Raw genomic sequence first — 27,343 nt, 5'->3', positions numbered from 1 at the left:
TTCAAGGTCAATGATTACGTAAGAATTTTGCAAGCCATGTTTTTCATGTTTTTTAGGATTCTTGAACTGCGCTTCATCATCATAGAATTCCAAGAGGTAGCTAGAAAAGTCCACCATCAATAAGAAGAACACAAAATACCGAAATGCCGTTACCTTTTATTTAAGCGCGTATTATTCAGAGTTTGTATGAATCTACAAGAGTCGAATTTCCAAATGGACGATACACTATCAGTCGGATTTCTCAGTGAACTTATACACTATCAATCAAAGCTAATCCAGAACGAATTGAATAAAGCTCAGTCGAACAAGTTAATTTGACGATAGCCAAACTAGTTTATCCTGAAATCCGAGAAGGAGAAACTAGTTTGCAGTAAAAATCGGATGCAAAGAACTAGTTTAGCCTCAAGTTTAGTCTTGCCGGCAACAGATACATGGAGACGATCCTTGTGTAATCATGGATTTACTTCCGAAGTCAGTAACGAGAGAGTTCCTGTACGGTACACCAGATGATTAATGAGTAGGGTCAAGAGTGCACGAGTGAGTCTTCTCTCTCTCTCTCTCTCTATCTCTGCTTTCTTGGAAATACAAGTGACCCTATCATGTCCACGCATCAGTATGTGAAGTTTAACCAGTGAGTGAATTAATGGAAACACACGCACTGTGATTCATGATTTCAGAAGCCGTGAAATGAAGCACCGCATTTGCATATTACGTGGGAATTACGCTGGCTTAAGGAACTTTGATGAGTGTTGAGGTGACTTCGCATTAGTACTGTAATTTGGGTTTGACAGGGATTCAGCCTCCATCTGTATAAATCAATAAGGGACAGAAAAGTTTATGTACTATCTATCGATACTACATAAATTAATTTTAATGAGCCACTTATGAAACACATAATTTGTATTGCATATTAACATGTATACGTATGTATGTAATTCCATGAAAGATCTCAAAGATTCAAAGCTGAGCACTGAAATTTCTTTCGATGATGCGTCTGTCAATTTCGGAAGTCTCATACGTCATTCAGTATTCTCTGGCTGGTACCTATTGGGCTGATTCGCATAAGTGGACGTACGCGCTTACCGCGTTGAAAATTCCAATCCGATCTCAAATGTTAAGACCAACCCTCCGCTATCTGAAATATCGTCGGCTGCTAATACGGCTTTTGTTCAGTACTGGATGAGTGAGCAGTCTAATACTGCCAATTCTGAGGGAAGCACTAGGGACAGCGATGGTCAATTTGTGGCTTTGGCGATCTCCCAGGTCGAGCAGCTTTGGCTGAAGCCAGTACTTGAATAGGTGACCGCGTAGCCGTATATCAACCTCGCGCTAAAATCGCTGAAGTGAAGGCGGTTTTTGATTTTATAATGGCGTTAGCCAAGTGAAGACTCCAAAAAACCATAGCCGAAAGTATCAGCAAAAGATTTTAATAGTCTCCTTCAGCCCTGTCACGATGATTTTGTACGGGTATTCTTTAATGACGAAACAGTTACGGAATCATAAATTCTGACTCATTAGTGGACTCAACCAAAACCATAATCCTGTGTACATAAGGGAAACCTGAAACCAATAAAGTATTTGAGTCCCGAATATCAAAGCTCTCGATCCCGATGATGCTGATTGTAATGTATGCGGATTGCAAACAATACGATATAATTTTACGCTCTGGCTCCTCCCTAGAAACTTTTATGGATACATCCATTTTCCGTTTGATTAATAGATTGCGTTATCTGTTGTCTATAGGAGATTAGATATCCGGGGAGAGTCAAATCAAAACAACTACTCTGCAAAACGAAAGAAGGAAAAGTTTTTGCCTCCGAGGTACACACAATACTTCATATAACGTAACCACATTTCGGAGCTTTTTTGAAAGTATCTCCGGGATCTGTTCTAGGCGTTTTCGCAGCTGTCGAACAAAGTAGTAATGGCGGGGGATTAACTTTTAACTCCGAGGAGTTAAGAGTACTTTTTCCAGTATCACCCCAGTACTACTTTCTTCGACAGTGTTACGTCCCCGTAGAAGATTTTGAATTGGCAGGGGGTATATGCAACACGGTATTGACTCTTCTTTCGGGTCAAGACACTCAAGTCCTTTACCCAGGGACGAGAGCCACGTCGATTGAGTATGGGAGAGCAAGAATGATATTTCCTTTTTGCGAGTTAGGTTGATTTAGACCCCGATGGCATGCAGGTGATGAACCCTCTGGGGGGTGACGATGTGGTTTGTTGGAATAAAAGTGTACTCACAGGGTTTTTCCTTGGTGGGTTAATCGATGTTACTCTTTATTGGAAGGTACTGGTTGTTCCCTCTTATATTTGCTTTACAATGGTCCGGGTCGAAGCGTCGTCGTAGGTTTCGAGCAGTTACAAATGCTCGCTCCGAGATAGGTTACAATATTTATAATTATATTTATTGTAATTTTAATTGAAATTTCCGCTTTGGTTGAGTCTGAGATATTGAGTGAGCTTACTTTTCGAAAATTTTCTAAGTTCAACTTTGGATAAGAGCCGATGAGAAATTCTGACTAAGTCCTTTTCTTTAATTTATTCGCGGGCGTGGTAACAAAGACTAATTGGATCTTTCTTTTTATCTGTGCTTCCTTGCTGCGCTGCTTCACTGCCTTCTGGGCACTTGCCCCCCGTTTTTATAGGGTTTCCCCCATCTACTTCTTTTCTTCTGATTGGTGGCGCAAAACATGACGTGAGTTTTGCGTCTTGAGGGATGAGCTTTGGAAGTCCTGGGTCGCGCATGTGACCTATTTTCCCATAGCCAATGATTTGCAGATAATGAAAGGAAGGGGTACTCGTGGCCTTCTTGCACATGAACTGAACAACAGTTTTATGTCTTTTCTGGCGCGTGACTCTCAGTGAAGTTGTGTGAGGCTATCCGTGTTGCGCGTTTCTCAGTGAAGTTGTGTGAGTATCCGTGTTGCGCGTTTCTCAGTAAAGTTGTGTGAGTATCCGTGTTGCGCGTTTCTCAGTGAAGCTGTGTGAGTATCCGTGTTGCGCGTTTCTCAGTAAAGTTGTGTGAGTATCCGTGTTGCGCGTTTCTCAGTGAAGTTGTGTGAGTCTATCCGTGTTGCGCTGAGTGAGTCACGTTAGGCGGCCACTTTTGCCTTGCCTTGATAATTTTTATGCGCTGATATGATATTTGTTTTTTCCAAAATGGGAGACTTATTTTTCTGCGTACTACATTTTTCTTACTTTGTATCTAATAGGTTTTTCGTTAGGTCAGGGGTTACTGATCATGATGTAACACCTCCCCCCTTAAGATAGGGCATATGCGTAGCAATGCCCACACATGTCCGCATGTGTTTTTGACTCTGTTTTTGTTTTTGTAAAAATTTCTCCGTTTCTTGATTTATCTGGCTCGTTTCGTTTAGTATATAAGCACTTGGTTAAACATATGATCTCTCAGACTGTGTTTTAGTGTGATTTGGTGAATTCTTCCTTTCGGTAAGTGTTTGTGATTTCTCTCTTATACTTTCCTTATGAATATTTTATAATAAGTATATTTATGTAGGTGTGTATCATGAATAATTATTCGAATGTTAGTATCGTTTAAATTTTCGTGATTCCTTTTCTTCGAAGGCTTACTTCGTGTCTCTCCTCATTTCTACCTTGTCTCTGTACTCTTTTCCTTTCTAAACGTATTTTCCCCTTTTTAGATTACTAACAAATATGCCAAATAAACGTATCTGGACTATGGCGAATCCTGATGCCAATATTGCGTATTGTGAAGATGCGGATTTCATCTATATGGTATTATAGTTTCTTTAACCTTAAATATTATATATATATGTTATTCTTTTAATTATTTTTGCGTAACTTATCCACTATTCTGTTGTTCCAGAGAATAACTCGTGATGATTATGCTGGTCCGGTTGAAAATGTATGGGCCGTTCCTTTTATGAAGCGGCTACACGAAGTATGGAGACGACGAGCTATCTGTCGTCTGTCAGTGTTGAAGCTGTGGCGCGAAGATGCTATCAGTAAAGATTTTGATGCTTGGTCGCTTGAGCACATGCCTGGTGACCTTCTAGGGCTGCGGCGTTTATTTTCCATGAGTCCATTTCCGGGGCTGGTTGAAGATGTGTCCTGGGATCACCTATGGGCTCAACTTGGGCCTCAGTGGTATGACGATGTGGCAAATGTAAGATAGGAAAAAAAACTTGGAAGAGAAAGAAGATAATATATTCTTTCTAATTATGTATATTGTTGCGAGTTATTAAGGCGTCGTATTAAAGCGCATATCGCAGTTTTTCCCTTGTATTTTTGTGCAAGATTCAAATTTTTTTTCTTCCTGTATTCGTTAAGAATCTCTCGCGGGATTGGTTGTGCGCTCAGTTGGTCCCTGTATGGTAAATGTGGAATCGTAAACATGTTGCGCCATTGATGATTTGCATTGTTACTCGTCGGTGTGGAATGAGTAGATTGAGCGCAATAATTTTCGTGGTTCCCTTTTTTTTTTTTTTTTCCAGCGTAGCGCGGTGTCTTATTTGGTCGTCGCATCTCCAGATAAAGCGTCTATTGCAGTTTTTAAATTCTTGTAATTTCGTATAAGGTTCAATCTTTTCTTTCTGGATCCTTTTACATGCACCTGTTTACCCTCAAGTCGTTCCTTTGTGATTTGACAAGTGATATGTCTCTTAACATCACGTCTGCGGGTATATCTTTTCCAACAGTTTGCGCATTTGTATGGTCGGGTTTGAGCCCCCCCTTGATTCCAGTACTTCATTTCATCGTACCATTGTCTACGAATTTCTCTGGTCATCAAGGCTCGGAGAGTGAGATCTTCTTTTCCTTTTTGTGCCATGTCTTCGTCATTTTTTTCCTCTGGAGGAGCGTCCGTTGCACTAGGTTGAACTGAACTTTCTGTTGGTGGTTGATTATGCGGTTTTGTAGGGTTAGTTTCTTTAAGATTTAATTCTTCGGCATCTAACCATTCTAAAGCCCTATTGAGGTCTTCATCAATTGCATCTGGTTCCGAAGTCATTAACGGGCATGGAAAAATATCTTCACAAGTCGTAGTTTGTGACGTCAAACATTCGTTTCCGCCTTCCACATGTGGCTGTGAAAATTATATATATATATGGTATTTTATGATCATATTCCTCATGCTTGCTCATTGGCTGTACTTATTGTAGACCTGGCATATATTGTATATGTGTATAGATAGAATTTCCATTGTTATTATGGCTCTTTCTTGTAGACTCCCTTGAACTTTCGGTATACAGTGCTTTCCTCCCTTTCGTATCTAATCAATAAATCGTATGCTGCTCTGACTAATACGTTTAACCGTGTTTCATCTGCGTTCAGATTTTTGTGTATAGTTTCAGTGTGACATATGACAGGCGATGCGTTAATGATACACATTGCCGAGGTGCCTCTGTTTTTGCAAGTAAATGGATTATATACGAGGATTCCTAGGCAATCCAAGGCAAGGGCTAAAGTATCGATAAACTCTTCTACTTCGATTCTTGGTATTTCGGTTCTTCCACGTTCAAGTCGAGCCAAAAAGTTCGATATAATCATTATTACAAGTTTCTTATTCTTGCTTACATGATTTTTCCCGGTACACATGGCTTCCATTTTTTTCTGTAATAGATATAATAGGAAATATATATCAGTTAGTGTCATGTGTATTATTTTATTCTTTTTCTGTGTATCATAACCGTGCAGTTAAAGCCTTATACGTGGTTATTATTATTATTATTTATTATTATTATTATTATTATATATATATATATATTTTTTTTTTTTTTTTTTATATATTTTTTTTTTTTTATATGTATATATTTTATTTTTTTTTTTATTTTATTTTATTTTCTTCCTTTTTTTTTCTTTTCCTTTTTTTTTATAGTATATTAGTGGTGGTAGTAGTGATCGTGGTGATGGTGGTACCAATGGTTAGGTTGGGTTTTGGTGAAGCTGTTTCATTCTCGGTAACTTTTCTAAGGTCCTTCCACCAATCTTCTCCGCACAACTGAAGTTTTCCTCCCAGTGCTTCGTTTAAGAATTTGGTAACAATCTTGATATTTTGATATACCCATTGTTCCGTATAAGGATGTTTTGGTGCGTCAATTACCTCGTGCTTGCTTTTAAGAAAAATTAGTTGTTCAGGTTTTGGTCCCCTGCTATGATTTTTGGGTTGTCGTGTAATTCCGCGATTAGACTTCAAAGCTCTACTTCTGGGGTTGACATTTCTTCCACCATGGGTGGTGGAAGTGGTTCGAAGGCCACTAACAACCCGTAGGGTTCGGGTTCTCCTTGGACGGAGACATAACGGAGTCGATCTAGTATATACCATGATTCTAGGTATTGTTTGATGCAGTTTTTACATCGATCCGCGGCCGTTATTGCAACTACCATTTCGGAACAATCCTTGCAGGCCATAGTGCAATTGATTTCGGGATATAGCAGCGTGTGTCCCCCGAGTAACTCGACGTGGTTGCAACCCTGGTATCGTGCGCTGTGACATAGTTGACAAACAAATGTGTGCTCGACTGGATCAAACCACACCTATCCCACTTCTGACACCAAATTTTTATATTGTGTTACGTCCCCGTAGAAGATTTTGAATTGGCAGGGGGTATATGCAACACGGTATTGACTCTTCTTTCGGGTCAAGACACTCAAGTCCTTTACCCAGGGACGAGAGCCACGTCGATTGAGTATGGGAGAGCAAGAATGATATTTCCTTTTTGCGAGTTAGGTTGATTTAGACCCCGATGGCATGCAGGTGATGAACCCTCTGGGGGGTGACGATGTGGTTTGTTGGAATAAAAGTGTACTCACAGGGTTTTTCCTTGGTGGGTTAATCGATGTTACTCTTTATTGGAAGGTACTGGTTGTTCCCTCTTATATTTGCTTTACAATGGTCCGGGTCGAAGCGTCGTCGTAGGTTTCGAGCAGTTACAAATGCTCGCTCCGAGATAGGTTACAATATTTATAATTATATTTATTGTAATTTTAATTGAAATTTCCGCTTTGGTTGAGTCTGAGATATTGAGTGAGCTTACTTTTCGAAAATTTTCTAAGTTCAACTTTGGATAAGAGCCGATGAGAAATTCTGACTAAGTCCTTTTCTTTAATTTATTCGCGGGCGTGGTAACAAAGACTAATTGGATCTTTCTTTTTATCTGTGCTTCCTTGCTGCGCTGCTTCACTGCCTTCTGGGCACTTGCCCCCCGTTTTTATAGGGTTTCCCCCATCTACTTCTTTTCTTCTGATTGGTGGCGCAAAACATGACGTGAGTTTTGCGTCTTGAGGGATGAGCTTTGGAAGTCCTGGGTCGCGCATGTGACCTATTTTCCCATAGCCAATGATTTGCAGATAATGAAAGGAAGGGGTACTCGTGGCCTTCTTGCACATGAACTGAACAACAGTTTTATGTCTTTTCTGGCGCGTGACTCTCAGTGAAGTTGTGTGAGGCTATCCGTGTTGCGCGTTTCTCAGTGAAGTTGTGTGAGTATCCGTGTTGCGCGTTTCTCAGTAAAGTTGTGTGAGTATCCGTGTTGCGCGTTTCTCAGTGAAGCTGTGTGAGTATCCGTGTTGCGCGTTTCTCAGTAAAGTTGTGTGAGTATCCGTGTTGCGCGTTTCTCAGTGAAGTTGTGTGAGTCTATCCGTGTTGCGCTGAGTGAGTCACGTTAGGCGGCCACTTTTGCCTTGCCTTGATAATTTTTATGCGCTGATATGATATTTGTTTTTTCCAAAATGGGAGACTTATTTTTCTGCGTACTACATTTTTCTTACTTTGTATCTAATAGGTTTTTCGTTAGGTCAGGGGTTACTGATCATGATGTAACAACAGTTGCGAAAACGCCTCCTTTAGGTCCCATAGACAGGCTCGAAAAAGCGAGGAAAATCTGGTTGCATTATATTAAATCATTTTTTAAGTATATATTATGATTGAATTATATATCAATATTTTCGTATCCGTCATTCCAGATGCGGATATCGATCATACAAGAGAGAAGAAAATGTTCAAAGTTAGGACTTCTAACATAGGTCTTATGAAGACGAATACTCTCAAAGCGTGTGTCCTAATAAGAGACGTAATCACACTTGCGCAACAGGAATAAACGAAAAACAAGAGTATCGATTTTTAGATTTTGAGGATTCAGCATATATTAAAAAAGTTTAGGGTTATCGACTTTTCTAAAATTATATTGAATGTTAATGTATCTAAATACTTTCTGGGACGTTTCATTATTGTGAGAAGATTTGGCAGTGTCGCAGAAATGAGATGTTTAGTACAGCATTGAAACCCATTCGCAACATTTTAATCACGATCAACTCGGGGGACTCTGGGTTATAAATGCGATAAAGAAATCCGCGGACAGAAGGAGATGGAGAATTGCGACGTTGCCACGTTTTTGTGTGCAGTACCGTAGCTTCAAGTTGTTTCATTTTTTTGGTTTTATTTATTGATATAATTCGTCCTAGTATCGCAAATATGCGTATTTAAAAAAAAGGGGTGCCCTGCTCCTGTGACCACGGAACCCGACGCTACTCGACCGAGTCGGCGTTAATGAATTTTCGGTGTTCTACGAAATAGAGTAATTATTGAATGGCAAACTGCGTACCATTTTTCTGGATGACACGAGTGCTGGAGACGAGGAAACGAGAAAAAAAAGAAGATCAAAATAACAAGGTTCTGTTAACGAAAAGTCCAAAATATTTTTTAGTATTCGGTACTACATCGGAATAGGTTGAAAGTAGAAGAAAGTTTTCTTTTAAATACGTCACGAAAGCAAAATGTTTTATATATGATTACAAAATTTTTGAAAGATATAGGTGACAGACAGAGTATACAATACTGTGGTGCCTAGAGAACAAGTGGAAAAAACCTATTTCTCATATTTAAGGGAACAGATTTGAGTAGATAATGAAAAAAGTAGATAATGTTTAGTAATTATTATCTCAATAACTAGTCATTCGTTTTTTCATCTGCATTTGTTTCATTTAAAAGTATAAGAATAAAAAATTTACGAAAACAAAATTTTTTCCATAAACTGTCGATTGAAAAATTCCAAATTTAAGTATGAGATGGAAATCATTCAGGATCGGGTGCCATTTTTCGATAAAGTCTTGTCAAAAAAATGATAAAATGAAAACGAAGGCTTTTTTAAAATGTGGTTTTCGATACTTCTGTATTGATTCAATCGACCGAAAAAAATTATGGTAACCGCAGATGTTTCTCGACAGCCCTTATCAAGGCATTTACAATGAATATTCATTTACAAAATAATCATCAATATTGATGCATTCGAAAGGAGCAAACTTGGATGCGAATAGACAATTAGTAATTCAAAGTTTTTCTATAGTAATTTTGCCCGCAACTTAACATACGTACAATCTTGACGATTTCTATATTTAGTGCGCAATTGTTTTTCCCTTTGAATTCAATTTGAAAAAATAGGATAAGTGGAATCTTGAGAACTCTTCAATATAGTTATAAAAACCAGAAAAATTTCTCGATTAACAGCCGAGGAATAACATATCTATAAATCATAACTTGACAAATCTTCACTATGTAGTTTTATAGAAGACTTTTGTTTTGTACATGAAATCATTGAACCGAATAAATTATGAAAGTGTGGATATAATTTATTTTTGACCAGCCATCCGCGAGTTTATTCTTTCGAGATTCCACTTTTAGAAAATAAAACGAAAAAATGAAACTTGATTTTTTCGTTCACAAATTCCCTTTGAATGCGGTTCTCTAGAAAAATACAACAGCCATATGGCACCGATTAAAACGGCCTAAACGGATCGACGCGTGGGTGTGTCAAGCTCTCGGGAGCTGTCGAAAAAATCGAATAAATTTAAACGTTTTCGTGAATCGACGACAGGCACGAAGGGGCAACGACTGGCAAAGAGACAGACACGAATTTTTCTTTTCAGTGTTGCCTCTTTACGATTTTTTTGCTACTCCACTCTACCGGGATTAATGGAACCGTATATTATCTTGGAATACGATACTACATCATCAGATATTCTATTTTTCGTAACGATCCTGTGAGTCTTGCATAAGATTGAGCTGAAGTGTATGAAATGATCACGTTCTTTTGAGATAAATCATTAACGGATGACGACTACTGATGTAAAAAAGTTAAACGAATAAGAAAGAATTTAAAAGATCAAATAAATAAAAGATTGAAAAAGATCATTTTCGAATGATCATAAATCGAAACAATCATCTCTACATTGAAACGGATAATTTCCACTACTCGTTACTTTATTTATTCAGAAAAATTATGTGCATCATAATACTGGACTAAATACTTGATTCGCAGAGTTTGAGACACTAAACGTACTGAAACATGCAAATACGACTGTTCTAATAAATATTAAAAAGAAACACGCGAAGCAATTTTGTCAAAATATTTTTCGCAAGAATAGCGAAGAGTTGAATATTTTTGTTAATTGGGGATCACTTGGAAAGAATCGATAATGTGTAGATGTGTCATAAAAATCTCATTTTGTTATATATATTGACAGTTTACGATTAAACAGCCTGTGGTTTGTTCCAATTTAAATAACCAGAGCTGATAAACAGGGCAGCTGTTTTAATTAGTGTATATCCGTGGAAATATACTAATCAGCACTCGAAACTCGAGGGAATCAAGAGAGAGAGAGAGAGAAAGAGAGAGGGAGAGAAATTTTACTTGTAACAAAAGCAGAATCTAAAATCGGATTCACTTGTACATATGTGGACTATAGACACATAGGAGATAATATATGTACAAAGAGCACATTCGTTCGTGACAGTCCTGAGGTTAACAGAACAAAAAACGAAATAAAAAGAAAGTTCCTGCACCTCTTTTACTCATCGCCGTCCCCGTGTCCCAAGATGCTCATTACAATCTCTTTCTCTTTTTCACTCACAACGTATTTAATCCCAACTGAATTGGTAGGAGCTCCGTTTTTCCTCACGCCAACAAAGGGCTTTAATTAAAATTAGATTAGCTTCCGGCGTATGAACAAAAATTTTTTATGCAGTAATGAGTAGTGGTAGATAAAACTTTCCAGAATGTATAGAATGAACGGATCTTCACTGAAGAATGGGAGTTTTTAAAAATGCAAAAAATCGAGGATGGTGGGATGCAGCGCTTTTTTTCTGACGGAAATCCGTCAACCTTCATTCAAGTACGGTCAACGATTAAGCCAGAGTTCAAACGTCAAACACGAGAATAAAAACTTAGGCTGCAGTTTTCGCGCCTCGAAAAACAAAGAAACGTATATTTACAAATCTACACAAGAATAGAGAATTATACCGATTGTAAGAAAACAGAATGCGTGAGGGTCTTTTTTGCTTGCGCACTTTTCATTTCTATTCTAGGCAAATCATTCCAAAAATAAATCAGTTCATCAACCAGTACGTTTATAGTTGTAGTCGCCTTTCTTCGTGCGTCACTCGCGCAAAGAGCATATATATAAACAGTGTGGGAGACGGGGAAATAGAGAAGCGAAAAGGGAGAGAGTGAAAATTGGTCCAGTGCACAGCATCGCAGCAGGAGAGCAGACTAGACATTTGTCCGCCACATATTTTCGCTGCTGACTAACAGAACTGTCGGACTATTCGTTTTTCTCGGTCAAGCTCGTATATTTTGAAGCTCTTCATTTCTCGTAAATATATAACTCCTGCTTTCTTCATTCTGAAACATAATGTAGAAGATCTGAGGGGTTGTCCGAGAAATCTATTGGCGATACGTCATCAATGTATGGTTATCGCAATTTATGAATCTTTGGAACTAGTGAATTTGGCATGAATGAAGCGATCCAACGACACATATTCCTCTAGTTCGCCATGATTTCAAGTGTCGTTATTTTTATGTGGTTATTGATTATTATCTTGTATTTATTGTAAGGTTCGATTAAATTTTAATTACCGTAAACAAAGGCTATATACTAAGTCTTTCCAAAAGAAGAGGTAAAAATATTTGGGAAAAACAGTTTTAGAAAATTTGGTTGAATTCAAATTCTCTATTTCAAAGTCTGGTATTCCACCACAGAAGACATAATTTGGGAATTTTCTCGTTATCCCATTTGTTATAAAAATTAATGAAGTATTTTTACTCAATTCTGATGGAAAATAAACGTAGGCTAATCAATACAAAATTGGAAGAATTTTTAGTACCAAATTGTTTCTTTACAATCAAACTGTTTGAGTTTATCCAGAATGGTAATGTTGTACAATAGACCGATTTCGATCTTGTTAATTTTTTTTTTTTACATATCCCTAAAAATTACGAGACCGATTTTGGAAGTATGATGAAAAATATTTGCGATTTTGCATTTATTAGTCTACATTTTTTTCTAGCAGAATTTGGTCAAAATATTTTACTAATTTTTCTAACGCATGAGGAAATTAGAAAATTTCCAAATTTCAACGTCTTTTGCGGACTTTGGAATAAAGAATTTGAATTCCGCAAAACACAGCTTTATTTGGTATGTTGTCACTTTTGTACGATGCCGTAGCAAGTTTTCGTGCATAAAAATATATATCTGTATGAAAATAGTATATGTGTACAGGAAAATTGAAATCAATCGCTTGAGAAAACGCAAAAATATTTGTTATAACATGTAATTTTGAAAAACTATATTATTGAAAAGTACATTCATCCCTTCTTTTGGAAGCACGACAAAAATAGCCATTTGTAGCGATACGTTTTTTAATCTCATGATTTATAGGAAAATGCACAGAAAATAAAAGAAATAAATTATACAGGGTAGTCTTTAAATTTTTTTGAGAGAGAAAAATTTTATAAGTTTCATGATTTCATCTCACACTATCACTTTTTGCTATGAGAGCAAAAGAAAAATGTTCGTTTCGCGATTTGTCAGAAAAAGCAGGAAAATATCGAAAACTGGCTTGAGCACTATATCTCAATATTTTTTTAACTGAAATTTTCGGAAAATTACTTTTGTTTGGTGTACTAACGATTTCTGTTGGAGCTTCGAGAAACAAAAATATCGACGGTTTTGAATCGCCCTTGTACATATGTATAAATGTAGATGATCGATATGTCATCTATATTTTCTGAAATTTAATTGATAAAAAAAAAATGGCAATCACGACCGTTCACAGTCGAAGGGTTGGGTTTTTCTGGGTCGACTACTTCAAAATAATTGTATGAATGCATGAGAGCTACGAATAACGAGCACTATTGATTGCTATTACGATATTTTTTCTCAGGGTTGACAGCTCTTCAGGGTTGACTTTTTCTTCTATTTGGATGCATGGTGCAAGTTTAAGTACAGCCAATTCTCAGACACTAAACATCGTCTTGAATAAATTCATTGTATTATGATTCGAAATGAATGAGTTGACAAAGGTGTCAAAGTGAAATGTATTTAAATTCTCTGACTAGAATTTCGGTGGTTCCGAAACACTGTCTCGAACGTGTTAAAATATATTGTAATCAGCAGACAGGGTGTTTTAGTAATTTAGAAATTCCAGAAATAGTTTGTTCACCCAAACCCAAACAAGTCGCGTCTCGAGAGTATTCTTGGCTACAAAAGTAAACCTTATATCTTTGTACTTTGGTCATTATCTTCAGTTCCCAGGTACAGTAAAATTTGTTCACGTATCCTTGACTTTCTCAACGCTTTGCTCTCTACTTTTCCTGTCCTCGCTACATCTTAGTTTTAATTTTATCGAAATGGCATTTCAGTGGAGAAATTCTCCAAGAAATTATTGCGTTGACTGTGCAATGAACGAACAGTACACATTTAACACACGACTGGAATAATTTTATTTGCTTTCAGCGAATGAATTCCTCCATATATGGATCAGACGTAACATGTGTACACAAAGGAAAAGAAGATAAAAATATAACTTTTATCCCATTTTTTTATCATCCAATTCCAACCAAACTATTTATACGTTTCTTTCGAATCCCTATTTCCTGTACTTCTAAGGGGGACAACATTTTAGTATCGAATTCTATATTTGATGATTAATGAACATTCAGTACATTAATCAATATTAGTATATATAAAATAATATGTATAAATGGTTCTATATCATTATTAGACTGATATACTAAAAGGAAATTTCTTTTCGAATAAAAAATACTTAAAATAACGTTAAAGAAATATTCACTGATCAATCTGTGAGAATTTGAAAACCAGCGAAGATTTGCGAAGGATAATTGCTCCTGTTTACTTCGTGTCGACGAAGAAACCTGGTCTGAATGAAAGAGAAAAATCTGAGAGGGTTGAGATAATATTTGTCCTGTAATGAAATCGCGATTGATTTGCATTGGCCCTGAAGTTCGAAGTGCAGCTCCATCTAGAGCTCCGTATAAACATTGACGCTCCGTCCCTGTTTCGCTCTCTCCCTCGTCCTCACCCTTTCTTAAGGTGTTATTCGCACATACGTTGATCGTCGATCGAGTCCCGATATAGAACATTATGTGCATTACTCTCCGCATCTACTCTACGTTGAGTCGACGTACTACCTTCTCTCGCATTTTATCACTGATAAGAGAACCCGTGGGTTCCTACGTATGCTTTAATCTACCACCGCTTCGCGAAGAGGCTAAACTATATAACGAATCGCACAGATGGAGCACGACAACACACTCGGATCCCTATTCGCTATTACACTTGAGCTCTTTCACGATAATCGGCCACTACTAACTAAACTGTCGGTACCCGTCTCCGATTGAACCCGGAGTTATAAAACACTTGGATGCATATAACTAAACGTACTGTCGAAACCATTATTGCTTTCGAAAGTGTGTGAAAGTTTGTGTGATATTTTAGATACAATGAAGAAGAGTCGTACAGTATAATGGTCAACGCTCATGAAATTTTGGAAGAGCGATTCGTTAAATTAAGGATCTACCCTAATTAGACGGGCACAAAAGACTATTTTCACGAATTTTTTTGATTGGTATAAATTATAAATATGGATATAAAAAATGTTAGGCCCAAAAAATATACTCTTGAAATACACAAACAAAAGTTATTTTTATTTTACTTCGTTTTCATACAGAAAAATGGGAGAGAAGACGGATCCAGAAAAAAGATGGGTGGGCGCTGTTGATAAAATCTCTGGTATGGATGATCGGAGAAAAAAAATTGGTTTTAGATTCAGCGGGTAAATGGCTACGGCGCATATCATGCGATTTTTTATTCTTTCAAAAATGACAAAATGGCGGCCATTTTGTCATAAAACTAGGGAAAAGCACTTTTTTTATCGTTTGTTGCAAAAAAAAATAGTTCCACTAAAAAATTCCAAATTCGTATGATATATGCGCTATAGCTATAGTCATAAAGAACATCTGGTAAAATTTTTGTAAGGATCGATCGAATAGTTTCGGAGTTTTTATCAACAAGCCGTCCAAAAACGTAATTTTGAGAAAAACGCGTTTAAACAAATTAACGCGTTAAACGCGGTACCGCACTGAGCGGTGCGTATTAGTGCGCTTAGACAGGCGAGTAAACATCGCTTAAAAGTGTATTTACACTGCTCAGATCTTTATCAAATTTTAGTATGATACGTTTAAATGTGTATACTTTCGAAAAATGCAATAAAAAAATCGATTTTTTGAAAATTCTAATTAGGGTAGACCCCTTAAAGAAACTAATATTATTCGTTAGCTGAATTTGACTCCAAGCAGTGCAGTTTATTAATTTATTCATATTTATTGAGTGCTGATGATGGTTTAAATAAAATAAATGTCATTTCGATAAACACATCGATATTTGAAGAAAACAAATTACGAACGAAGATGGATATTGCAGGTTTTTTAATTTATTTAACATTTGTACAAGCATTAGATTAATTAGATTTATTAGATTTCATTAATTAGTTTTATTAACGATGTAGCAAAAGTTATAATTTCATAATATTATATAACAAAAGAACATTAATTTCGCAACTTTTATTTCTCACCGTGGAAATTATCGTTTGATACATTTACTTTTGTTCGAGCTCCAACGCGGTACACTCTAATTTAGAAATATTACTCGTCGTTTTACGACTTGGTTTTCAAACAGGGAATTAAAGATCGAAAGGAGGATGGACTTTCTTCACTGCAGGTTAACCTCAAGAGATAGAATTCTCAGCGCTTTTCCTCTCCATTCATTAACGAAATGTATCAGCTGAGCGTAAATATAGAAGTTGAAAAAATCGATTCTATACGCAGAGTTGAGGGAAAACAACGTGAGATTTATCGATGCGACGAGAAGTCGGCGACGTCGGGAAGGCTAACCCCTTAGGATCGATAATTGGGAACCTTGTGTATTGTGGACATTCGATATAGCACATGTTATGTCATTTACACGAAGATGTATGCAAGTGTTTAATCCGACAGACGAAAGGGTGCCGGTCAATTATTATGGGAGCTTATAGACTGGTGTTTTGCTTTTACCGTTAGCAGTATTGCATTTTACACGATTAAAATAAAAATGAAATATTATTGTCTACAATGAATCTTGCGCAAAGATGTACCGATTAATACCTTTACTCAAATAAATCATATAAGCTCCGTGAATGAATTCTTGTAAGGGAGACTGCGGCAAAACGGGGTACGTTAGGAAATATCCTGCTTTCTAAAAGTTTAAGGAGCTTTTTTATTACTCCCTCTCAAACACCATAAAACCTACTGTTATTTTTTATAATTCGCGAAAAAAAAATAGATTCTCTTGAGACTTAATGGGGTAAAAATTGCTGAATTTTTTTTTACTGCAATTTCAAACGAATGCATCTGGAAGGCTTCTTTTAAAAAGCAGTCGAAAAAAGTTAGAATTGCTAAAATTTATCCTTTTTTCCTATTTTCATTTTTTCCAAAAGTTCTTCCTTTATGAAACTTTGTTTTTAAAATTTTAAAGGTATACCTTTCTTTTTCTTTTCTTGAAAAATACACCAAATTGCAAGAATGAAAAAAAAAATCCGCAATTTTTTAAGTACTCCGTTTTGTTCCTTATAGTGTTTTCAATATGATGATTTTTCAAATTCTCCTTTTTGTATATAATTCCTGTCACCCCCTTAACAACCGGATATGGATAACAGGTAAATTATAGCAAAAATTGTCTTTCTGGATGTTATGAAGCAATGGATTAAGGAGTTTCGGTACAGGCGATACAATGTTGCCATGCTAAACCATGCTAACAACATAAAAAATTTCAAAAAGTTCAGAATTTTATAAAATTTGGTCAACATATTCTTTAGTGCCAAATTTAACAATACAAATTTTTTAAGATTTTTCTTCTACACAGTTATCGAGTAATTGATCACTAAAGTTCACGTGTATAAGCATAGCGTTTCCATATATATAGTTATACATTCCGGGCATAAAAAATCTGCTTTAATGCGTAATTACTCGATAACTAAGTAGAAGAAAATTTTGAAAAAATTTATGTTTTCGCACTTGATGTTGAAAAACATTATCACCAAATTTGATCAAATTCTTAATATTTAGACTTCTGTACCGAAACTCCTTAAAATGCAAGGTAAAGTCTTGTTGATGAGCATTGAACAGAGCTACAAAATCGATACACGAGAACGAACTGTTTTTAGGTTACATCCAAACATTAATTGTAAGTCGTGACACGAATTTACATCGACAAATCGATGGACTTCCTTTCAACAGTATATGTTTCATTAATTTGTGATGATAACTTATAAATGTTGTCATCTATTTCAAATAAGTACATATGGTTACGTAAAATTTTTATATTGGCAACATTGAATAAACAAAAGAAAATGGAAACGAGATTTTTGTTTTAATCAGTTTTTTTTTCGTTGATGTTGTGAGTATTTTGTTAAAATGGAAAGAAAAACTTTCTGTATTAGTGATGGCGAAATAAAACAACATTTTGTTTCTGATTTCTTAAATTTACACTCGATAATAAAGCATCTCAATCTCATGAAAATATCAAGATGATGAACATTATTTAATTCCGCACAAATAATCAAGGTAACTTTGTCAACATACTAAAATATCTGTCTATGGCTATCGATATTATTGATTCGTTCTGACATCGTGAATATATGACGAGACTTTATTGAGAATTTCTTTCACTCGTCAAACATTTTTATACTTCCAGAGACGAGTGAAATTTTTTCGTCTAAAAACCTATGTGGAGGTTGTCTCCCTACGGGACTAATTCTTTCAATACTCAACTAGTTTGGTTAAGTTACTCTCATAAGTCTACATTGAGACCTCTTTCACTTATGAGATTACTATTTGAAGTATCTAAAAATTGTGTTAAAATGGCGATAATAAACAACAGTATCCATATGACTTTACACAAGCATGCTAAGAAATTCAAAAAAATCCAAACAATTCCAAACAATTGTTGAGTCAAAACCCGTCCAATCAATCCTGGGTGGATTTTATTATTCTTTCATAATTAAGATTGTATAGCTAATTCTGTTTGTTTTACCAAACCAGGTGAAAGAAAACTGTCTAACATCATCATTGATCTAGATATAAATACTAAGGGAAGCAGCAGATTCGTGACAGTGTATAGTGTTGGAACAATATTAGCGAGTTTGATATATCCAAGTGCGCTTCGACACACTTGTCACAATTGCAGGCTGGGCGAATTCTAACCCTTTTCAATTACGTGAGAGTAGTGAGCGGATGCTCTAGGTGATAGAGCTTGTTGTACAATGGGCTGGTTTTCCCTCGGAAAATTTGTGGGATGAGCGTAAGCAAAAAGAGATGGAGAGAAAGAAAGTAAACGAAAAAAAAACATGCGAGGTGCCGCGCTTTCACAATCGGTAGTTTGTAAGAACAATGAGAGGCTCCTATACCGGTGCCATTGTAGTTTAAGCGTTCGGTAGAGAGGCATAACCACGCCTTTTCACTCTGCGAAAGTCGAGTAGAGAGCTCTGTGCGAATGCAAAAAAAAGAGGGACACTGAAGAGGGGTATAGGGAAAAAGACAGAGAAGTACTTTTGTCGCATCGTTGGAGCAGGTAATACTGGCGAGAGATACGAAAGTATTTGTATCTGTACATCCAAACGGTGGGAAATAGCACCCACGCCTTTTCATCTTTCCCAATATCGAGGGAAAGTTTTGGGTAATGTCGTTTCCTTTATGCGGACTCCATCTCTGTTCTGGTTGTTATAATGGTATACTCAGCATTTGCTACTATCCCGTTTGCCGAAATTCCATTATAGTCTTTGCTAAATCATACTTTGAGAATCGTCACGAATGTAATTCTTACGCGCTTCGTCGTATTTCTGCTTTCCCAAACTTCGAGTTATTACTTTTTCTCAATTTGCTGTTGTTTCTAAATGAGATAGAAATCTTACAAAACAGGATTTCTTTCGGGTTTGCTCTTCTTTGTTCCGGATATTTTTAATGGATAAAAAAATGATTATTTCGAAAGACATTTTTAGCAGAAAATAATCGAAATCTTTCATTGTCTGAGATCACTTTTATCACCATTTATAATTTCATTTCATTCATAAGTCAAAATTCGAAAGGATTTGAAATACACGAATTTCAGCGCATTTATGCAATCTGTGCGGATTTTTATCTAATAATAACACACAACAAAAATAGGGTGGTTCGATGATTTCTATCTCCATTTAGAGCGAGCACTTTTGAAATCTCCATTTGGAAATTCGGCCCATGAGAGAAATACAGAAATAGAGATGTCACGAGGGAGAACGGGAGAGTGGGGTAATTCCGGACGCAGGATAAACAATATAAACATGAACACTGCAATATCTTTATATTCCAAAACTCCCACTTTCACGCACTTGAACTCGTGCGATAGCCCTATCGATGTTTAGTGCACTCACATTGTTCGAGGCGTGAAGTTATTTATTTTCTTCGACGTAAGACCGATCATAAAATTTCGTACATTTTGACCTAATTTTTGTCTATACATTAAATTAGTGAAACTGTGGGATAAATGGTTTCAATGTTATTAAAAAAATTAATTTAATATTCTTATTCCATATAAGAATCATTAACGCAGTTCAAACTTGGGCTTACACTACTGTTTTTGAATTATTAATTAATTTGTGAATATCGCAGTTTGGAGTAATTTCAAACGGCTTGTTTGCGGGAATTCGGGACGTTCTGGTCTTACTTCATATCGAACGATTTTTTTTTTTTTTTTAATTTCAGTAATGTCGTAAACATATATGAAAGAAAACACCAACGTATGATATTGAGTTCATAAATATAGCAGTGAACGATGTGAAAACAAAAAAGATATTTTTGAAAAATATGAAAATTCACCATCCGAAGACTGGATTATGTGAATCGAGTGTGAAATGTGGGCTTACAAAGTTGCACAAGCGAAAGTGTGAGTCGAAAATAAGTTCAGCCCAAGGACCGTCCGGAATTACCCCGGAGGTTCGGGGTAAACCCGAATTTTACGGAGTGTTGTTTTTTGCTAAATAGCTAGAAATTTTTTCATCTATTTGTTAAAATTTACATCGGAAATCGTAAACCAGATATCAGAGAGTAAAATACATCGAAAATTTATTTTTTAATTTTATTATGAGGTTGGTTGTTAATCAATTTCCCTTAGGCGGTCGGAATTACCCCAACTTCCCTTAACCTCGAAAAAAAATCAGTCATAAGCGAAATTTTAGATTCGTACAGGAACACACATTGGAATCTCGTTAGCCCCTTTCTATTTGCTATGGCAGGTCGGTCCTCATCCACATGAAAGAAGAGAGAGAAAGACCGAACGAGTGAGAATGAGGGCAAGGGTGGTCCGTCGGACGCTATTATGTAATCAATAGACGCAACGCCAACGTCGGCTCCGTTCGTCGCGGAATTCTACCCCAACTGCGACCGTCGATAATTTTCCTCTTTCATTCCTTTTTCCCCTTTTAATTATTCTCCTGCTTTGCCATTTTTATTGCTTCGATTTATCGGCATGATTCAATCAATTTGTTCGATAATGAATCCCACGTTCCTCCTTTCGCAGCCAGTCATGATTCCCGCATTCAATCTAATTCGTGAGAATAATCACCCTCCATGAATGTAGTTGAAGCTGCATCTCATGCCATTACATCGTTAAATTCATATACTTCATAGCCTCAGATATATAATTCTAGCTTGAGTCCGTCAGAGGTGATATTACGTGATTATTGCAAATACGGGATTGAAAAGAAAAACAGTACAAGCCATTTTTTCGTTTACAATACAATTCGTATAGGTTACATATCCTGATTGACTAACAAATAAATATAAACCGAATGCAAACAACTGAAGCATTGGAACAGTTCAGAACTAAATTTAATGTTGAAATTTCACCTTTTTATTTATATTTAACAGTGTCCGATCCAAAGAAAAAGTTATAAAACTATTGATAATTCATTTTCAGAATAAAATGGTTTATTAAATACAATTATTTAAATAATGAACCGTATCATTTTTTAATAAAATTGCAACAATAATAAATGAGTGGTAACGATACTGCCAGATAGAGAGAGAGAGAGAGAGAGAGAGAGAGAGAGAGAGAGAAAGAGTCAGTGTTTTCTTTTTTTTCTGAGCACGTGGTAAGAGTTTCGTAACGCAACGATGGCATGCGCGCGTTGGATATTCGAGGGGAGAGAAAAATCAATTCACGACATCACGGAAAACCTTCCCCAATGTAAGTTGACAGCTGAGAGGTCAGCGTGCAAGAGGGCGGCAAAAATATGGCTATAAAGCTAGTGGTATGTATGTCGACCTTTCTGAACTTCGCTTTCTTCCATTCACACTCGTGAAGGAATTAAGAGGAGGGGAGGGGGGGGGGGGGGATAAAGACAGGCCAGTAGGGAAAAAGGAAGGAAAAAAAGATCATGAAGGGTATGGCGATGCAGGAGGTGCTTTAAGCTACTGACGGACCGTGAAGAGGCTTTGAAGACCCTGTCACCCGTCAATTTGCAAGGTCGAATAGATTTTCACGACACATTAAAACGAAGTGATGTATAAAAAAGCGCGAGCACTTAAGCACCACGAGATAATTTACAGAGATAACGACACACATACACGGAAATCCATTTACAAATTTCTGGGTCATGGGGAGTAATCTAAAAATAAAGAAAATGAAAAATAAAACACGACACTCTACGCACGAGAGCTACAACATAACCAGTGACTTTGTTAATGTGGCCAACACACTCGTATAATCTGGATGTAACACGTGTCATCTTAAAGCCACTTGGACGAGTCGAGGGGATAACCGGAAGTGACAAAAACACTAAAGCCTCGTATTTATAATAGAATAACCTAAAGACTTTTCCTAATGACGTTTTATACCGAAGGTCTTTTTTTTATAGACGAAGATACAGATATTTAAACAGTGTGATTTCTCGGCGTATTTCAGCCTAAAATAATTCGATTCGAATCGAATAAGCAGCTTTCATCTAATAAATTGGTGGAAATGCCTCGATGAAAATCCGCCGTTACAAAAGATTGAAGTGAAGGAAAACGACAAAGATGTTCTTCATTTAAGTATTATTCAAACTTATTACTCCAAGTATCTGTAGCATTTCCTCAATGCAAGTAGCCTCATTTAAAAAATGAGCATTATAACGCTAGTCAATTTGCGTTGTTCAAATAACGTTTGTGATAATTATAATGAATGTATTCAAACTTTTTGCTGTTGAAATGTACAGTGTATCTGAATAAAAAAAAAATTTGATTTATAGTTTTCCAGTGGGAAAGATATTCTTGCAGTTATTGTCAATAAATTGGAAAACCATGTATGAAAAAAAGCACAAATTCGTTGACGACTCGAACTTCGTGACACAATCGATATGAAAATCCGGAAAAACAACAATTGCGAGAGCAAATCGAAACCGATTTGAATTCAGTAATCGGATATAAACAGAAATATTCGGACTTACAGAAAATCCGTCCTTTACCAGAGTTTATAATAAGCCATCGCGGAAGTCATTCTTAAAAAAGCTCTTGAAAAAGCTTCCGGAAAACGTTATATGAAAAGTCGATGTTTCAATTTCAACAAGTCAAGAGAGTTCTATCCAGGCTGCATTGGATTGAAGAATAAAAAAAAAAAACATTTTTTCACAATATGAGATTGTTTACCAGTGTTTCTGATTAAATGTGAAGAGGTCTTTTTCATGATACGAAATATTTTTCTGTCGATTGAGTGCACTTTGAAGTTCTTAAAAATCTAACCACCCCGCACGCAATTATGAAGAATTTTGATCCAACAAAATATTCATCACTTCAGAGCATTCAAGTGCGTAATGAATAATTTTTCGTAAATTTGTGAACCTGAAAACATCAGTCACCATCGTGTGGATAAATTCAAATATAAATGAGAAAACTTGATGAAAAAAAAACTTCGTTGCGTATGAAATTAAAACGATGTTTGGTCGACGAGACAATAATAAATCGTAAAGGAAAACGGCGAATCGAAGTAGAGAGAACACGCGTCAATGAGTAACGAAAAAAAACGCGCACAGTGCCACATGACGAAAGCCAAAGGACTAGAGTTTCTCCTAGTCTCATAGAAGAAACGTGTGATCTATTCAGTGGCATTGACATCGATTAATATCATAAGAGAATAAGAAGGAAGACATAGGGGCTTAGGCTGCGATGGTATTTAGCAATACATCCTAGCAATGCATAAGTGGTCAGCGAGAGAGGATTGGGTTCTTTATGCTGCATCGCGAGAGGGAGTCAGATAGAGAGAGAGAGAGAGCGAGCGAGCGAGAGAGAGGGAGAGCAGGCACCATTCTTTCTCTCTCTTTCAAATGCGCATACACACGTTCACTAACATATATGACGTACACGTAAACACCACACATATAATGTAGAGCATTAGGATTAAACGCACATAGCGATATATATTTACGCAAAAGCTCAACAACAGCGAGTGATTACGGCCAATGGCACGAGCAGAGCAAACACACGCTCGCATACACGCGCACATTTAATATAATAATTACGCCTACATGAGAGACGCTCAGATATAGCCAGAGTTTCAGCAGAGGGAGGCACATGTGAACGCGTTGCTTGGGATCGTACATATATGGTATACACATATATAAGTTCATTGATGAACGTTTTCTATATATTTGGACATGTATATTCTTATATATTGCAGGCATATACATTCATATGAACTCGTATATATGTATATGTATACATATAATTCGAAATACAGGGGAGAAACTTGGACGGTCTTTGCCAGCTGTGGAAGTAGCGAGGAAGAGATGACGGAGAGAGTTGTGGACGATGTGGACTCACCCGCCGGCAACCAGGATCATCTGCATGTTGCATGGGGGCGGCTGCTCTTGTTGCTTTGGTCACGCTTACTGTCAAGAAAAACCGAGGATACGGGGAGGCAAGCTGTTTCGCCGCCTCTAGATCGCCCTCGCTCTCACTATATTTGTAAATATTTTTTTTTCTCACATCTTCTGTCACCGATGATTTAGCTGTTAGCACTCATATGCTCGCTTTCACATCCACCCACCCCGTTTTACACACACCCAATGCACGCACACGCAAACGCACACATACACGCTCAAGCACGCTCTCTCTTTCTCTCTATTGCTCTCTTCTTCTCTCCCTCTCCTTTTCGCGCTTTTCCTTAATCCTTTTTGGGAATATGTCTTTGTGTGACGGACACACTCTGTGGACGCACGATGGACGGCTATTTTTACTCTCACCTTTATTTTTTCGTTTATTTATTATCGAAATGTATCTTTCTGCGTTTCTACGGCGAGAAAATTGAAAGAATAATGGAGACGCAAGGAAAATTTTTTTCTTAGTAATTGTTATACATCGATGTAGATATATATAATTTCTATAGAGTTGTAATGATATTTTATATTTGTTTTGTCGCGATATAGCCGTGCGAAGCTCGATCGTTGAATATATTGTTGTCAGTTTTGTCGTTTGACTTTTGCCTTCTTTATTTATTTGGTTTGAGGACGGATCCAAACTGGAGTTAATATACACATCGAGATGGAGAAACGATGCTGGTAAGGGCCGGACGATTTTGTGCTGAATTTGTTGGTCTTCGAATAGATGGACTGCCTATGCCGTAAGCTGGACTCGACCATGTGCACCGGGAAGCGAGCACGGTTACCTCGGGACACACGTTTGGGCCGGCCCGAATTCACGAAGTCTGAAGATCCTTTTTTCCTCTTCTTCTTTGTATCAATCACGACCACGGTGAATGAGAACATGAGCGAAATATAAATCTCGAAAAGCGTGAATATGGAAAGGTGCGGGAGGGTCGGGGAAAGAGGACCGCAGCATCAACCAGCTCCGTATGACGAGGGCAGCAACGACATGAATGGAAAACGGGACGGGCAAGTGCAGGTGAACTCGAAGAGAAAGAGAGAGGCAGATAGAGAAAGGGAGAAGAAGGGTTGCGCTCCAAGTGAGCAAAGTGAAAGAGAGGAGAAAACGTGGAGGGAAAATGGGAGTGTTTGGTTTTGTTTGCTCGGTAGACTCGTTACTTTGGCTTTTTCTAGCTGCTTTAACTGTCACCCACCGAGTCGAACATCATGCCAAGTCACCACACTGTCACTGCCATCGTCGTCATTATCATCATAATTAAAATCATCGTCATTATCCACGTCGAAAAATTCCAGGTCTATACCGTGTTCCCTTTGAGGACAATACACGACGAGGTAGTAATTATACCGGATAAATTTTTCGTTGTCGCCGTAGCCGTTTCCGTGGTCGTTAAAATTCTTTATGCCCCTGATATTTGTACTGTAATTGGTCGAATCGGTGTTTATATTGTCATTTATAATTATTACGATAACATGGTTAAAATTGACATCACTGTCATTGGATTTTCCGTTCTGCTGGCCTCTCGACGGCACACAACCAGTTTTCATTAATCTTGTGATGCTTGAGATTTGTAGAAGCAGCCTCAACGTGCCAGAACTGATTTCAGAATATATTGAAGGATGCGCGATGACTGTGTTGACGGAGATGTGAATAAGGACGAGTAGGAGAAGACGTCGAGAAGGACGGCTGAGCGTGAATCACTTAGCGTCCCAGCGAAAGATCGAGTTGGAAAAGCAAAAGCGAAGGAGAATGGGAGGTTAAACCATTAAACAACCAAGTAGCGACTGCTTCCGGATAACACACTGATGATGCACCACGTCCCACCTAGATTTCCGTTCCTTTTTCACTTTCTCACGAATTTCCGTAGAGAGTCCCGAGGGTCGTATACGACCCGACTTGAATTTCGGCATCAACACTTCTGTCCTTCTGAGATAGTACGTTTGCTCGACGTCCCGTACGCATGTTCTCACACACCCACGCGATTTTCACCGCACATATACATGTAGAGGCACACACGCAAACACCAGAACGCGATAACGCACTCACGCACCCACGCACACAATGAAAAAAGCCAGCTGCTGTTGGCCTCTGATGCTGTGGCTGTCGATGCTCACAATGACACCGTGACGAGACACATGCACCGAGTTCTCCTCGTGAGAGGGTAAACGCGGCTACCAGTTCGATGTAGCGTAGTCAGTGAGTCAGCGAGCTTCCAATGAATCGGAGGGGATATCCTACCAGCTCGGGAGCAAGAGAGGGTTGATAAAGAAGGGAGAGGCTGTGAGAGGTACAGAGATAGCCGTTTAGAGAACCAGAGATAAGGAAAGTTGACAACGAAAAGTGCGTGCACGCGGAACCCACCGAGTGGGTGAATGTTTAGGGAAAACTTAAATGGAGAAAGCAGTCGGAGAGGCAACGCGAACAGGATTCCGAGTATAATATTATTCTCGAGTTGAAACGTGATGATAAAGTATTGAAACGAGCTGCGTGCGAAGGAAGACAGGGGAAGGAATAAAATGAAATACTCTCACTGCTGGTTTTTGTACACGAATGAAACGGAACACACAACAGCAACGACAGCGCGAGAGTCACGAGCAGACAAACAGTCGTGTCGAATAGACAAAGTCCGCTGTTGAATAACGACAGTGAATGAGTGTGCGAGCGAGTGCGAGAGAAGGATAAAAAAAAGCCGCGCACCCCGTTACACCGTAACACGGCCGGCGATAACGGAAAGCTCACGGTAGTGAGAGCGCTAGGAGGCCCCTCTAGGCTAAGTAGGTTTGTGTCGGGTAGGTTGGACCTGGGATATGCTTGGTAGGTAGGTAGGTAGCGGAGGATAGCGACGCCTCGCGGTACCAGGCGTCACCGCGCCGTTTCACGGTGGCGCCACTCGCGCGGGAAAAGCTCACTGTTCGTGTGTTGCGGAGCGGGCGGGTGGGCTAGCTGAAGCTTCACTCGACGAGAACGACGACGACGGTAGTGGGGAGATGCGAATACGGAGAGGGAGAATATACCGTAATATCTCAGCGGGCCAGAATGAGAGAGCGAGCTCAAAAAGAGGATAGACGTAGGGAATGAGA

The 27,343-nt window shown here is 37.8% G+C and overlaps 2 protein-coding genes across 6 annotated transcripts in view; one reads left to right on the top strand and one right to left on the bottom strand.

The window, feature by feature from the left end:
- The window catches only part of shaker (Potassium voltage-gated channel protein Shaker), a 203,604-nt gene that overhangs the window by 80,269 nt on the left and 95,992 nt on the right, over window positions 1-27,343 (bottom strand). Inside the window, exon 1 of one of the 5 annotated variants that reach the window (XM_043433660.1) lies at window positions 24,204-27,031. The exons of the other annotated variants lie outside the window; for them this stretch is intronic. Coding sequence (XP_043289595.1) covers window positions 24,204-24,229 — 26 coding nt within the window. The 5' untranslated portion in view covers window positions 24,230-27,031. Of the gene's footprint in view, window positions 1-24,203; window positions 27,032-27,343 lie in introns of those variants that run through there. 5 annotated transcript variants of the gene reach the window in all.
- Window positions 3,099-4,272, top strand: LOC122419252 (uncharacterized). Its single transcript, XM_043433665.1, has 2 exons — window positions 3,099-3,762; window positions 3,854-4,272. The coding sequence occupies exons 1-2, from the start codon at window positions 3,682-3,684 to the stop codon at window positions 4,160-4,162; spliced, it is 390 nt and encodes a 129-aa protein (XP_043289600.1). The 5' UTR covers window positions 3,099-3,681; the 3' UTR covers window positions 4,163-4,272.

This window comes from Venturia canescens, chromosome 1 (assembly GCF_019457755.1).
Source record: "Venturia canescens isolate UGA chromosome 1, ASM1945775v1, whole genome shotgun sequence".
NCBI classification, from domain to species: Eukaryota; Metazoa; Arthropoda; class Insecta; order Hymenoptera; family Ichneumonidae; genus Venturia; species Venturia canescens.
This window is presented reverse-complemented; position numbering and strand designations above follow the sequence as displayed.

Bases quoted from the DNA above. Each gene is read 5' to 3' on its own strand.
- LOC122419252 (XM_043433665.1), top strand. From the start codon at position 3,682: ATGCCAAATAAACGTATCTGGACTATGGCGAATCCTGATGCCAATATT. The intron at 3,763-3,853 runs GTATTATAGTTT...CTGTTGTTCCAG, and splicing joins ATGCGGATTTCATCTATATG to AGAATAACTCGTGATGATTA.